At 34.7% G+C, this 16,287-nt stretch overlaps 1 protein-coding gene across 5 annotated transcripts in view; it reads right to left on the bottom strand.

The window, feature by feature from the left end:
• kif16ba (kinesin family member 16Ba) overlaps positions 1–16,287 on the bottom strand; it is a 24,691-nt gene extending 8,404 nt beyond the window's left edge. For 2 of the 5 annotated variants that reach the window (XR_007185737.1, XM_048196215.1), the window contains exons 1-21: positions 15,644–16,017; positions 14,118–14,187; positions 13,920–14,033; positions 12,984–13,100; positions 11,936–12,033; positions 11,008–11,117; positions 8,315–8,457; positions 8,043–8,211; positions 7,782–7,913; positions 6,960–7,135; positions 6,753–6,818; positions 5,679–5,738; positions 5,468–5,587; positions 5,280–5,331; positions 4,887–5,024; positions 3,971–4,053; positions 3,437–3,525; positions 2,097–2,129; positions 1,681–1,734; positions 1,192–1,393; positions 710–945 (exon numbers count right to left, since the gene is read on the bottom strand). Coding sequence is in view for 4 of the 5 variants with exons in the window: in XM_048196215.1 (XP_048052172.1) it covers positions 710–945; positions 1,192–1,393; positions 1,681–1,734; positions 2,097–2,129; positions 3,437–3,525; positions 3,971–4,053; positions 4,887–5,024; positions 5,280–5,331; positions 5,468–5,587; positions 5,679–5,738; positions 6,753–6,818; positions 6,960–7,135; positions 7,782–7,913; positions 8,043–8,211; positions 8,315–8,457; positions 11,008–11,117; positions 11,936–12,033; positions 12,984–13,100; positions 13,920–14,033; positions 14,118–14,187; positions 15,644–15,690 (2,309 nt within the window). In the remaining variant the exon portion in view is untranslated. Of the gene's footprint in view, positions 1–709; positions 946–1,191; positions 1,394–1,680; positions 1,735–2,096; positions 2,130–3,436; positions 3,526–3,970; positions 4,054–4,886; positions 5,025–5,279; positions 5,332–5,467; positions 5,588–5,678; positions 5,739–6,752; positions 6,819–6,959; positions 7,136–7,781; positions 7,914–8,042; positions 8,212–8,314; positions 8,458–11,007; positions 11,118–11,935; positions 12,034–12,983; positions 13,101–13,919; positions 14,034–14,117; positions 14,188–15,643 lie in introns of all 5 variants that reach the window. The other 3 variants (XM_048196216.1, XM_048196218.1, XM_048196217.1) reach the window with 3 other exon arrangements.

Raw genomic sequence — 16,287 nt, 5'->3', positions numbered from 1 at the left:
TATATATATATTTTACGAATAACTATTACTAATTTAATTATTTTAATTATGTGATACTAATATTATTATGTATATACATTTTAAAATAATATGATTATACCTTTAACTGATAAAACTATTACATTTACTTTTACACAACACTACATTTAACTATATGTAATTAATTAAAATTATTATAATATATATAGTCATAGTAATTATTATTTTTAAATAACTACTATTGTTAATTTAATAATTTTAATTATATAATTATATTATAATAATTAAATAATTAGATATACTAATAATATGTGATACTAATATTATGTATATAAATTTTAAAATAATATTATACCATTTTTTTACATAGCACTACATTTAACAATATATGAATACTTACAGTATATATATATATATATATATATATATATATATATAATTATTATTATTAATAATAATAATTAAAAATAATAATTTAATTCAATAAATTCCTACTATTATTAATTTTATTTTTCAATAATTATATTAAATTAATTAAATTAAATCATTTATACTACTAATAATTAATTTTATTTTTGTAGTTGTTACAAAAGAAAAAATAAATGATTTACATTTTTAAATTTGCTTTCACACTAATATGTAATACTGAGACATATAGATATAGATATATAATTAAAAATATTTTCCAAATCAGGCATTAGCAACAGGTAAATGTTTTTGACTTTTTCACCTGCGTTCTAGCTGGAGTTTGACGGCCTGCACCTCCCGCTCTCTTTTGAGCCGCTCCAGCTCACGGAAGAGCTCGGTCTGTTCTGCTCGCTCTCGCTGGGCCTGAGCCTTTTCATCCTCCTCCAGATCTTCCTCCTGCACCACCTCCTCCTTCTCCTTCTCCTCCAGCTTCTGCTTTGGCTGTAGTCTCCTCTGCTTCTGCTGTTCCTGCTCCTTCTGATCTCTGTGTCTCTCCTCCTGAACAAAACAGACATGCCTTGACATTCAAAGATGGTTTATAAGAAAGCATTATTTCGATGAGATGAATTTTGCCTCTTGGTGTGGAAATGGCTGGAGATTAGACAACCCAAGTACAAACTAATGCGTTTATGTAAATAACTGTTATGATTTTATCAGTGGGAAGAACAGAACAATTCCTGCATTATGGCAATGATATATATTATCATCTTGTTAAAATTGACAACCATAAAAACGCAGTCTGACCTGGAATCGCTCTTTCTCAGCGATCAAGTCCCTTAGACGGCTCTCGATGTCCTGACTGCGTCTGCGCAGGCTCTCCTCCTGTCTGAGTATGCGCAGCTGCACCTGCTCAGACTCCTTCCTCTGAGACTCCACCTCCTGCTGCATGCGCTCAAGCTCCGCCTTCTCACACTTCTGCTTCTCCTCCATCTCTTTTATCAGCCGCCTGGACCAACAACAAAACAAAGGGAAAGATGGTGATTGGACAGGCCAGGGCCCAAAATCAACCAGTGGAGGGTGAAATTAAAAATTTACCATAAATAGTTCATGTTAACTAATGTAGTTACCTAATGTTAATCAGTAACACTTTACAATAATGTTTTTGTGTATTTGCATAAGGTAATTTGGATAAAATGTTAAATGTAAATTAGTGGGCAGGACTGCTTTATGTCAATTACATGTTTCACTGAAGTGTTTTGCATATATTAATTGTTGATAAGTCACAAGACACACCTTTTAGTTTCCAGTTTTTCCAGTTCTTCTCTTTGCTGCCTCTCAAACTCCAGTCTGGGACATATAAGACATAATTAGTTTCCATCCTTTAGAACACACACACACACACACACACACACACACACACACACGGCAAACTCACACCAGCACATGGGATGAGGGTCTGCATTATTATGAGCATCCAGCAGTCACATGGCATGCGCTGCAACTATAAGCACATGCTGCAGAACACACAACTAAAAAAAAAACAAGAGATGGACACACATGTTCAACTAAAGTGTTATGAGGATGATGATGTGCTCCTCACAAGCATGATGAATGAGAAGTGTAGAGACTAAACCAACAAATACTGATGATTAATATACATATAAATCACGACAGTTAACATGAGAACACTAGTCGTGCTTTGGTTCTACCTGAGAAAGATGGGACCCTTTTCAGTGAAGAGACTGCCATGAAGAAGTTCAGAAAGAGCAAATGTTACCAAAAACTGCTGCACAAATCCTTACCATTAGTCTGAATTCTGAAGTCAATTCAAAAGAATAAATGATGACAGATTTTTTGGGTGAACAACAAATAATGAAATAAATTAAACACTTAGTTGTGTAAAAATGAGAGTGGTTGGCGTTCATTCATGACATGAAGTTGGTGTAGTGGGTCATTGCCCAGGTTCATGATCCGTCGTGACAACACAACTGTTAAGGGTCATCATCATGCGTGATCGCAGATCAGAACCTCACCAACAAAACCATCATAAAACTCATTTTTATATTATATACGATGCAAAAAGCCAACATGCATTTTGTTGTTTATTAGGGATGCATCAATATAAAAAAGAAAAAAAAGTTTATAGCCGATAAATCTGTAGTTTAGCTTGTTTTTATTTTTGTAAACGTGTTCTCACTAGAACAACCAGGTCTAACCTATAATTATACATGCTTGAAATATTCAAATATGTACAGCAAAATTGTTGCATGTGTTTAGTACTTTTTACTAATGTTTACTCATTTTTATTTTCATCCATTACTGACCAAATCAAACCACTGGGGATTATTTAGATGAAAATCAATCATTATGGAGTAACATTTGGGATGATTCTCAAAAAAATGAAAACTTGTAAACATAATCCTTCAGAAATCATTCTAATATGATGATTTGCTGCTCAAGAAACATTTCTGATTATCATCAATGTTGATGCTTCATATGTTTGATCAAAAGCACTGCACTTATTTGAAATAAAAATCTTTTGTAACATTATAAATGTCTTATCTGTCACTTTTGATCAATTGAATGTGTTCTTGCTGAATAAAAGGATTAATTTCAATAAATAAAATCTTAATGATATCAAATTCTTGTGTATAAACTACATTTTATTGGCTGTTGGTGGTCATTATTGTATACTTGTCCCAATTCATACTTCTACATATGTGCATTATCCTTCATTGGTAAATACCAATCTGGTATATATCTGGTATTATCGTGCATCCCTATTGGCTGTTTTGGGGTAGGATCTCTGGTGATCTGGCAAGCGGGGTTTGAATTAGTGTTTTTTTGTCAGCTGTTTTAATGAACTGGGCATCAGCAGTACCAGCAATGGCGCCGAAGGGCATGAAGAGAGAGGAGGATGGAGAGAGGAGGGAAGAGGAGGCTCCTGGGAAGGAAGAGAGGGATGAGGGCTGAGGAAGAGGAGGCGGCGTGGGGAGGAAGATACCACTCGCTCTAAGGCACATGTATATGCACACAGGCGATGGCTTACCCTGGGTTATAGAGCATGACCGTGGAGAGGTTTTCACAGGATTTGGAAAGATCAGACATGGATAAGCTCAGGCTGGTTAGGAGGCCACTCTGGAGAACAGGGAAAAAAGTCACCATGAAATCAAAATGGACAATCCTTATTTTTTTTATGGAATATTACACTGTTTATTATAAATGATTCATCCGTGCACGTCATTATTTTTTTAATTAATGTGCCCTTGTACTCTTTAATCAAAATATTAAAGATTTAAAAATATTAAAGCTCTTGCAGCTCTTCTCTTCTCTGATGATGCATTTAATGCCGAGAGGGCGGGGCAACCTGTCACTCACATGAGTTCCATCAATAGCAAATCACAAGCATCCAATCAATTCCCAATGGACAAAAGTCCCGCCCAACATTTGTTCTTGTTCAAACCGCCAATTCACTCAGATATACATCAAAATAGGGAAAGAAATACTATCGCACCTTTCGTTTCATGTCGACTTCAACACACGTGTGTCTGATGTTGAAGTTTCATGTGTGAATTTCTCTCACCTTTCTCTTTTCTCGTAGTTTAGCCGCCTCTTTAGGATGATTAAATCTGAACATATTGGTTCTGCCGAGGAGAATGACAGCACCTGAGAAACACAAATGCACAAATTAAACTGCTGTTTAAGGAAAGACACTAAAGCAAAACTATTGCTTTTTCATGCACTGGTCATTTTTGATATTTTGGGCTATTTTGCGTTCATAACATTTCTTTCACACTAGTGGGGGGGGGGGGGGGGGGGAACATAATACACATTTACTCTAATATGTCACCAAATTTAACCAATAATTCTGAGCCTAGCTTTATCCAATGTTCAGAATTCTGTTATGGAAATGTATGCAAATTCATGCATTTCTAATTAGATAATGCTTCATTTGCATATTTAAACTTAATACAAAACAAATGTCTTGTACTGTGATTAAAAAAATAAGCAAAGTCAGTCCCACCAGGATTTCAAGATGTGTGTCTGTGTGATTTTTGCAATCAAAATTACCAAAATGATTTTGTGGTGGTAATTTCCAGAAATTTGGGAAAAAATTGCGATAATATATTTTATAATTAGGATGCTATATTATGTATTATGTTAGATGCACAATAGTCATCCATGATACAAAGAAAAAACAAAATCCATAAAGCTTGTTTATTTTGGTCTCTTACCAAAATCTGACAGCTTATGTTTGAACTTTTAAAACAACCTATGGACAATTTTTCCACTTTTACAGTGAAATTAATTATGCAGGATCACAAAAAAAGTTACATTTTGTTGATTTTGCGTTGTATAGAGTGGTCACGGATGCAAAAAACTGGAGGGACTGTATAGAGATGTCGATTATATTCACTTGTAGTGTCTTGCCTTAATAAATGATAATCCTTATTTTATAAGATTCTAGTTTTTGATGTCAGTAGGGGTATATATGTGACCTTGGTTGAGCTGGCAGGGCTCAGTGATCTGAATTCCATTGACCGAACACTGAGCGTCATTCAGAGGAATGAGAGTGACCGTCCCGTTCCGATTCTCAATCAGACAGTGCTCACTTTCCAGACCCAGACCATGAAGAACTGCACAGAGAGAGAGAGAAAACATTTACACAGGCTAAATTACATGATATGATCCATAGGATGTTGAATTGGAATGCCAGGAAAAAATCATTTTCTTTTTATTTTAAATGCGAAGTAACTGAAAACTGAAAATTAAATATATTATTAAAACCTTCACAGTTTAAAGGGATAGTTCACCCTAAAATGAAAATCAAGTCATCATTGACTCAACAGTAACTAAACTGAAGCAGAGAGAGCTCAGTCAATGAAACTCACTGATGTCCGGTTCATTAGTGGCATCATCACGGCCAACGTACGTCCTTCCCTCCTGTAAACAAACACAAACCAATCACATTCACTCAACGCACACTCTACTGTAAACTACAGACTGATACAGAATACTTTTATCTGTAGTGGCAGGTAAAAATTAAGACTGACTGCACAATCTCTGTGACGTCCATTACCTTTAAATGATAGAGAATGATGCCGGTGCTGAGCAGATCATCATCAATCCCGATAAGATGAGGCAGCTCTGAGTCCAGGATCACTCCGATTCCCTCCTTCCTCAGAGCAAGAGTTTCTTCCTGTTCAACACACACGTCATAAACACTCAGTGGATGAGGTGACAAAAATAAGACGCTCGTGTGACAGCTGTGTGTGTTCACTGCGACAAACCTTGAGGATGTTCTGAGTTTCATTCCATTTGTTTGTCCATTCCTTGGTCAGCTCCAACACCTGCGACAGAAAAACATGCAGAAGACCGTGTGAGTTTTTTCATATCCCAAAACCTACATTTGATTTCATCATGAGGTATACTGGGCTTCATTTTATAGAGAATAGAATTTCACACAGCATTTATTACAGTGCTTGACAGCACTCGTATTTGCGACTAAAAATAGATGTGTGTAAACTATATATTTGATTATTTAGGAGTACTTGTGCGAATAAAAAGTAGGTCCCCGCGGGTCTTTAAAAAGTCTTTCTTTTTTTTTCATTTAGAGTCATAAAAAGTCTTAAATGGTATGACAAAAGCATTAATTATCATTTTAAGAGGTTTTGCAATCTAATAAAGGAGCCAATGGGAGTGGAGAGTTGTGCGGCTGATCTACGGTTAGGACATTTCTTGGGCGGTAAATAATGGCGCAAATACCAGTAAATTGACTACCGCAATCCTTAGTAAACACATTGCATGATTCAACTAAAAGTGCATATTTTATCTCCATCATATGTTTGAATGAGCAGCTAAAACCATTTCAAAATAAGAGTCCCAGCGCATTTCGGACTTGTTTATAATTAAAAGTCCCACATTATGCAGAACATTTTTTTCTGATTATTATTGGTATTTCAATTACAAAATAAACTATCTGGAATTATTCTGATATTTAGAATACACATAATTCTATAATTATTAAATAAATACAGTTTGAAGCAGAATTATTTAAAAACCTAGTGTAATTATTTAATAAATTAAATAATTTTGCTTGTAAATATCTCCTTTACTAAGGAAAAGCTAATTATTTGATGAATTTGAAATGCACCCCTAAAATCCTTTATGCACTACAAAATTATTCAAATTAGGAGCACATGTTCTTCTTGGGAAAAAAAGTAAGCATCAAGCCCTGTATTAGTGAAAATATAGCCTGCTGACAATGAGTAGATTTAGAAACTGCTTATTCAGTGTGACTGCATCAGCTGAGAGGAGCTTGTACAGGAGCTGTTGCTATGTGATTATGAAGGGGTGTATGTTACCCTGGCTTCATTATGATGCAGTTCCTCCTCCATACTTAACGCTGTGGGGGAATCGAGCAGCGCTATCTGAAAATGACAAAATATAATAGCAAATGAAAAGAATTATTAAAGCTGAAATTACGATTACTAGGCAGTTACAATATAAAGTTAATTAAAAGGCTCATAATCATTTAGGGTAAATAAAAATTGCCAAGTTCACGTTCAGACCTGATTTCCCTGTGCGAGCAGCGCTTTCAGCCGAGCGATCTCTGCCCGGAGTTCACGGATAAGTCTCACATTGGAATCTTCATTAATCGTGGGTTTGTTGATGATGTTTTTGGCACGGTTAGCATAGCGCAGCGTGCTCAGTGTCTCGCCGTAGTTGACGTCAGCAGGCGATATAGCTGTAGAAATATATTTGCAAATAAGGTAAGATCTCACAGTAGTGATATTCCTCAGAAATACTCTTTGTAGTCATGTTATTTTTTTTTAAAGTTTGGCTCTTTTTGGTTCAAAAGTTTGGGGTCAGTAGGATTCTTTTAAAGAAATTGATAATTTTATTCACCAAAGATGCATTAAATTTATCGAAAGAGACAGTAAATACATTTATAATGTTAAAAAAAAAAAAAATCACAACAACACAAAAAATTAATCAGCACAACTGTTTTCAACACTGATAATAATCAGAAATGTCTCTTGAGCATCAAATCATCATATTAGAATGATTTCTGAAGGATCATGTGACACTGAAGACTGGAGTAATGATGCTGAAAATTCAGCTTTGTTCACAGGAATAAATTACATTTTAAAATATATTCAAGTAGAAAACAGTCGTTTTAAATTGTAATAATGTTTTACAATGTTACCGTTTTTGATCAAATAAATGCAGCCTTGGTTAGCAGAAGAGACTTCTTTCAAAAACCATTAAAAATCTTACTGACCCCAAACTTTTGAACAGTAGTGCATCTAAAAAGGCCAAGTAAAACATTTTTACATAAGATTTAAAAAAAAATGTCCATAAGAATGCATGTCACATTATTGCTCACTTACTAGCGATCATGATGGTTTTTGAGTTTCCTCCCAGACTGTCCTTCAGCAGCCATGTGAGCACTGAGTCTCTGTAAGGAACAAACACCTGCTTCTTCTTCAAATGACTGTTCCCTCCTTCCTGTGACAGATCAGCTATAAAGACAGAAGGAGCCATCAGAATACCAATTAAAAGAGACTACATTTGTGTTCAAGAAAGTTCTGGCATTTGCACCTAAATGTTCATACATAAGAAGAGCGATAGTGCCCAATAGTTCCTCTCACCTAAGGCGGAGATGACATTTCCCAGAGTGACCAGTGATTTGTTGATGTTGCCGCCCTCTTTGAGTCGCACACCAGTGGCCCCGGTGGCATCGGCCCTCTCGCTTCCTGCCAGGTCCACCAGATGAATCTTACTGACCGTCTCACTCGGCATCTCAGCATCAAACTTAGCCTGAGAAGAAGAGAATAATAACAAAATGTATGCAAATGAACATTCTGTGGCAACAACACAAGACATTCCAGGTGTAGTTCCATGTGTAATGCGCTACAGTCACCTGTGTGAAGTTGATGGTGAAGATGGCATGCGAGCGGCTACTGGCGTCGTTCATGCCGGTGCTGGCTGTCGTGCGGTTGATGTTTCCTGCCTCCATCAGCTCCTCCACATCACTGTAGTTCTGCACCAGGTGCTTTGACAGGTCTGAAATCAATGAGGAAGCATCTGTAAGAACTCACAGCGGCTAGAAATGCAGACACCTTTGAATGCTACTTCAACTGCAATATTTACTTGATCTTTACTTAATGTTTACATGATATTACAGCATTTACTCAATGTTTACATGATATTACAGCATTTACTCAATGTTTACATAATATTGCAATATTTACAAAGTACTTACGTTTACACGTACATGATATTGCAAAATTTACTCAAAGTTTACTCGATGTTTACATAATATTGCAAAATTTACTCAATATTTACATGATGATGCAACATTTACTCAGTATTTATGCTTACATAATATTGCAATATTTATTCAATATTTACATAATGCAACATTTACTCAATGTTTACTCAATATTGCAATATTTACTCAATGTTTACATGATAATGCAACATTTACTCAATGTTTACTTAATATTGCAATATTTACTCAATATTTACTTTTACATAATGTTGCAATATTCACTCAGATTACTTGATTACATGATACTGCAATATTTACTTTACTCACTATTTACTAAATATTGCAATATTTATTCAATGTTTACTTAATATTGCAATATTTAATAAATACTTAATATTTACATGATAATGCAACATTTACTCAATGTTTACTCAATATTGCAATATTTACTCAATATTTACATGATAATGCAACATTTACTCAATGTTTACTCAATATTGCAATATTTACTCAATATTTACATGATAATGCAACATTTACTCAATGTTTACTCAATATTGCAACATTTACTCAATATTTACATGTTTACATATTGCAATATTCACTCAGATTACTTGATTACATGATACTGCAATATTTACTTTACTCACTATTTACTAAATATTGCAATATTTATTAAATACTTATATTAATAAGTATTTATTAAATATTAAATATATTAAATATATAAATTAATAAATACATGATAATGCAACATTTACTCAGTGTTTACTCAATATTGCAATATTTACTCAATATTGCAATATTTACTCAATATTGCAATATTTACTCAATATTGCAATATTTACTCAATATTTACATGATAATGCAATATTTACTTAATGTTTACATGATAATGCAACATTTACTCAATGTTTACTCAATATTGCAATATTTACTCAATGCTTACATGATAATGCAACATTTACTCAATGTTTACTTAATATTGCAATATTTACTCAATGCTTACATGATAATGCAACATTTACTCAATGTTTACTCAATATTGCAATATTTACTCAATGCTTACATGATAATGCAACATTTACTCAGTGTTTACTCAATATTGCAGTATTTACTCAATGCTTACATGATAATGCAACATTTACTCAGTGTTTACTCAATATTGCAATATTTACTCAATGCTTACATGATAATGCAACATTTACTCAATGTTTACTCAATATTGCAATATTTACTCAATGCTTACATGATAATGCAACATTTACTCAATGTTTACTCAATATTGCAATATTTACTCAATGCTTACATGATAATGCAACATTTACTCAATGTTTACTCAATATTGCAATATTTACTCAATGCTTACATGATAATGCAACATTTACTCAGTGTTTACTCAATATTGCAGTATTTACTCAATGCTTACATGATAATGCAACATTTACTCAGTGTTTACTCAATATTGCAGTATTTAGTCAATGCTTACATGATAATGCAACATTTACTCAATGTTTACTCAATATTGCAATATTTACTCAATGTTTACATGATAATGCAACATTTACTCAGTGTTTACTCAATATTGCAGTATTTACTCAATATTTACATGATAATGCAACATTTACTCAATGTTTACTCAATATTGCAATATTTACTCAATGCTTACATGATAATGCAACATTTACTCAATGTTTACTCAATATTGCAATATTTACTCAATATTTACTTTTACATAATATTGCAATATTCACTCAGATTACTTGATTACATGATACTGCAATATTTACTTTACTCACTATTTACTAAATATTGCAATGTTTACTCAGTTTACTTAATATTGCAATATTTAATAAATATTTACTCAGTATTTACATGATATTGTAACATTGACTCAATGTTTACTCAGTGTTTACTTAATATTGCAATATTTACACGTTTACATGACACTGCAATATTTACTATTGACTTAATTTTGCAGTATTTACTCAATATTTATTTAATATTTACTTAATTTTACTTAAAATGTTTTTAAAATGTTCTTAAAATTCACTTAAAATGTCAATATATACTCATGTAATTTATATTTCAATATTTTCTCAATATTTATTTCATATTTACTTAAACTAGTACTTGAAAAATTCAAGCAATGTTTACGTAATTAAACAATACTAGAAGGCTACATGCCATTGTTTTGATTATTTATATTAATGTTTAATTTTTTCTTATTAGAGGACTGTTAAATCAATGAAATCAGTATGGGAATCGTAAAACTAATACAATGTTTATGATTATGCATTGATTTGCAGAGATCTGGATAAGGTTTGAAGTCATGGTCTTACCTTCTACATAGGGTCCCTCTTTAGGATGCTCTCGGACTCTGAGGTTATACGTCTTTGCCATTTTTCGTCTTAACAAGTCCCGCACCCGTTCATTGTAAATCTCCAAATAGCTGCCAACATAACCAAAACATAAGAGTAAGAACAGGTTTTCTTTATGCAATCTGCAACTGGTTTAACTTTAAAGACTTAAATGTGAAGTGTATCATTTCTGTGCTACTAGCAGCACCAAATGTCAGTTGGGGTGGACACTGCAACACTGGCTCAAACAATGAATGCATGAGTTTGGGACAGGGGACTGCTTGAATACAGTCACGTTTATGGAACGAACACGTCACAATATTCCTTATTTAAATAATTCCCACCCAAGGCATATGCAAATTAAGGGACGAGGCCTGGTTAAGTTAATAGTGTGTTGAAACTCGCGGTTATAAGGGGCATGACATTTCCCAAACATGCTGGAAGCGGTTGACCAATCACAACACACTGGTCCAGCCAACCAATCAGAGCACGTTGTACTTTTCAGAAGGAGGGTCTTCATAGAGACAGGAACTAAACAGGGGTGCGTTTCCCAAAGCGAACTACGGTCGCAAGTTCCGTCGTTACCAATAGAGTTCAATGGGACTTGCGACCATGGTTCACCAACGATGCTTTCGGGAAACTCACCCCAGAGCGTTACTGACAGACTGGGAAGAGAGGTGCTGCAACAATCAGTGCGTTGACATGGACTCAAATATGTCAAATAGGTGAAAAATAATGTTTTTTGAACATTCAAGCATGAAAACCTATTCTAGTAGAGCCCAAAAACAAAATCAAGACTTTGTAAAAGGGCATAATATGACCTCTTTAATCTGTGTCTGTAAAGAGTGGCTATCATTTGACTGTCATGCTTTAGCTATCACTCAGTGCAGGATTTTCACATACGACTTACCTGACTTCTGTACGGAAAGAGGCTTCATCTCTCCGAGTCATTCCTGAAATGCGGCTGAATAATCCTTCACAGATCCGTGGGATGAGCCCGACATCACCCTACGGCACAGCAAGTCACGATTCAGAGCCAACATTCAACAATCCACAAGCAGTCGAGGGTATAAATCAACTGCCTGAGAAATTTACTAAAGCAAATTTGAAATGACAAAACCTAAAAAGAAAAACACTTGTATTATTGAAAGAGCTTAAAGGATTAGTCCACTTTTAAATAAAAATTTCCCGATAATTTACTCACCCCCATGTCAACCAAAATGTTCATGTCTTTCTTTCGTCAGTCGAAAAGAAATTAAGGTTTTTGATGAAAACATTCCAGAATTTTTCTCCTTACAGTGGACTTCAATGGACTCCATATGGTTGAAGGTCAAAATTACAGTTTCAGTGCAGCTTCAAACGGCTTTAAGCGATACCAGACGAGAAATAAGGGTCTTATCTAGCGAAACGATCAGTCATTTTTGAAAAAAATACAACTGTATGTGCTTTATAAACACAAAATATCGCCTTGCACTTGCTTCTGCTTTCCGTATTCTTCAAAACGCTTCCCTATTCTACTTACGGAACGAACACGGCACCAGTTTAGTCCTTTTGTAAGTCGAATAGGGAAGGCGTAGGACATACAGCATAAGTGTTTTGAAGAATACGGAAAGCGGAAGCACGTGCAAGGCTATAATTTGTGTATATAAAGCATATACAGTTGTATTTTTTTTCGAAAATTACCAATTGTTTCGCTAGATAAGACCCTTATTCCTCGTCTGGTATCGTTTAAAGCCCTTTGAAGCTGCACTGAAACTGTCATTTTGACCTTCAACCATTTGGGCTCCATTGAAGTCCACTATAAGGAGAAAAATCCTGTAATGTTTTCATCAAAAACCTTAATTTCTTTTCGACTGAAGAAAGAAAGACATGAACATCTTGGATGACATGGGGGTGAGTAAATTATCAGGAAAATTGTATTTAAAAGTGGACTAATCCTTTAAACAGGAAGAGCTTACAGGGATGCCCATCATGGTGTGTGACTTCCCCGATCCGGTCTGGCCGTAGGCAAAGATGCAGGCATTATATCCTTCAAATGCTGCCTTCAGCACATCAGTGCCTAGATCCTTAAACACCTGAAAACACACACATATCATGCCTGTGACATTACTGTATTTTTATAAGAAACAACACAAAGCTAAACCAAAAAACACTAAAATCTAATCATAAAGTCAAGCTATGTTCTGTTAAGCTCAACTATACTGTTAATAATAGCTGGGCATTTACAGTTTATTTAAGATCAGGATTTGTTTTAATCTGCCTCTGGGAAACCATACCAATATTTTAGTTTTTCCTCTACAATACAACACCCAAGACTGTGGTTACATCTCAGTGCAAGTTACAAACCTTTCTAAACACAAATGCTAAGAGGATTAATTCCTAATCGGATCTGATTCTTTTATTATGCAAAAACAGGGTCAGAAAAAAAAAAAAAGAAGAACATGAAGGAGAGAATGGTTGCTTGCTGATGTTCTGTTGCAGGTCTATGACTCCTCCCCCTGAACTTTCTCCTGCTTTCTCATTGGCTGTAGGTCGTTGCAAACAGGTCCAGATATTTAGCATTGGGCATCAGTGATGCATCAGCATTTCTCTCAGATCATGTCTTTGAGAATACACATTACTCATGTAAACCAGCACCGATTTGCTTCCTAATTTTGGGCATTTGTCAGCAATTTCCACAAAACTGGCGAGTGAAAATCAGGGCTAAAATCAGTTTCTTTCCTGGTTTCTGTTTTATTTATTTAATTCATTTTATTTATTAATGAACACATAAATACCTAAGCCTTGGTCATCCCTGCCTGAGCACTAACTGCTAACAGCTAATGAACAAATTACTGCAATCTTCATACAATTATACAATCTTCAGCAGACAGTCTGTTCATATTTCCACTGACCTTCTCCTGTGAGACAAAGCTGGCGTTTTTACAGTCCGATGAGTCGTAAGAGAAATCATACGTGAACGTCTTTGCTCTCTCTCTCACAGAGTCTCCAGTCACTCCGTCTGGTATCTGATGTAAAAAACAACACAATAATGAGCCTAAAAATGACAGTTTCATCTGTGGAACTCAATCACTTAGAGTCGCTCAACATACTTTTAAGTTGGTGATGGTGGTCTTGTTGCCTTCCATTTCGATGATGCATTTGGCAGACAGGTCTTTCTCCCTGTGCCAAAAATCAATAAAACATTAATAAAACATATATTTATGCACTTCATTCATTATTGACGCACAGTGTATATCTGTGTAAGTCCACAGGCATTTACTCTCTCGAGAGACGATTTAATTTAGAGCAACTGACAGATCAAACCAGGAGTCTATCGTCAACTTTATGCTTTTATGAGCTGTTTAAGATAGAAAGCAGAATATATAGAGTTAAAAAATTGATTTTACTGGTTAAAAATGTGTTTCATTACAAATAATCAGCATAATGATTAAGAGAAAAAACATTTGAAATTAAAAATTCACAGTATTAGTATTTTTTAGTAAAACTTTTGGTTCCTGAATGAAACACAGGAACAAAATACTAAATAAAATAAAACAGATATTTCTGCTCTTTTATAATACATTGTTTGCATATAGTGCCATAAATTCTCAGTCTTACTTTACAGATTATTTATAATTCTCATTAATGATTGCTTGTTCACATTACTTTAATACTTAATATCTGTACACTGTAAATGTAAATTAAAGGCAAAACCAATAATTATAAAATAATTATAATAAGTATTTATTATGATATCTTATTATTATTACTATTAGACAAATATTATATTTGGTTTCAAGGCCAGGGACAGTATAAAATCAAAGAGAAATGGAGCATTTTCCATTCAGTTCACTTTTGATCTGATTAATTTAAACAGACTTTAAATAGACTAATTACACCTAGCTATCCAGAAATTAGACAACTAAATTACATATTATAATATTTCTAAATACTTTAAAGTTTAATGTTGAGACGCTTAAGTGAATTAGATATTTTTTACATTATAATAATGGTCCATTATTATTATTAAAAAAAAGACACAAAACAATAATAACAAAATATTAAACAATTATTATGATAATAAATATTTGATCCGGGATCCAAAAAACAAGTCTCCCGGCAAAGTTGGTGAACCGAGACCCCATTAATGGACTAAAAAGAGATCAGAGTTCACTTTCAAGGCCAGACAGTATGAAATCAAAGAGAAGTGTGTCATTTTATCTGGTTCACTTTATTGTTTTTAATTACACTCCAGTATCAAATCACACTTATCTGCATAATATTAAGGACATGCTGACTCTGAAAGTGCCTATGACGCACACAGATTTGGTCAGAGTCATGGCGCAGCGGGTAACCGTCGTGTCAGGGACAGTCGGGTTCGAATCTGCCCTGCGTCATGTCAACTTCCCAATGGATAAAAATAATCATAATAAAACAGAAATAATTAAACGGAATATTAATAATGTATTTAATGTTAATAATGATAATAATTACAGCTCACTAGTTTTTAGATTGGTTTAATAATATTTTGCTTTACTAGTGTCATTGTGTTTCCCTCCGCAGTTGTGTCGACATTAAAGCCAACATGTTCATGTGTATGTTTTTTGGTGTATTTGTGTGTTTAACACGCACTCACCGTCTGTTCATGGGCCGGACCCGAACTGCCACCCGAACCGATGCCATGACACATCCCTGAGGATCAGAACCACACACTCAATTCACTCACTTCTCATGGGTGACTGACACAACCGAACCGGCTCCGGGTGATGTGACTGTGTTCGCGTGAAACAGACCAATGTGTCTGTGAGAGGAGCCGATAACGCTCGTCTAGTGTTCACTCAACAGTCATCATGTAAAAAGACCAATTTGTCCGGGACGCTGTTGTTCAGTTAGTATTATTTATTTTCCCGGAGTGATTCACAACGTCCTGCTCTTTGCTGGCTGTAGGGCGGCATACAGAACACATAGCAGACGCGATACTGCCACCTGCCGGCCTGGAATTATCATGGCTTATGCCGGGAACAACAACAGATGGGCTGAGTCCGAGAAAAATAGGCAGCTGACTTGATGCCTCGCTAGTGGACATGCGTTTTTGTACGAAAGTATCTCACGAAACTGATTTCGGACAAACTTCTGAGGCAGTGTAGCGGTTTAATGATCTACATCAAAATAGAGAGAGCTTTGGTGATAACTAAGCGAATATTTAATTACTACAATAGTAATTTCTGGCTATTAAAGTGGAAAACGTTGATCAAAAACGTACACACAAACCGACCAGCA

The sequence above is a fragment of the Megalobrama amblycephala genome, linkage group LG7, assembly GCF_018812025.1.
Source record: "Megalobrama amblycephala isolate DHTTF-2021 linkage group LG7, ASM1881202v1, whole genome shotgun sequence".
NCBI lineage: Eukaryota > Metazoa > Chordata > Actinopteri > Cypriniformes > Xenocyprididae > Megalobrama > Megalobrama amblycephala.
This window is presented reverse-complemented; position numbering and strand designations above follow the sequence as displayed.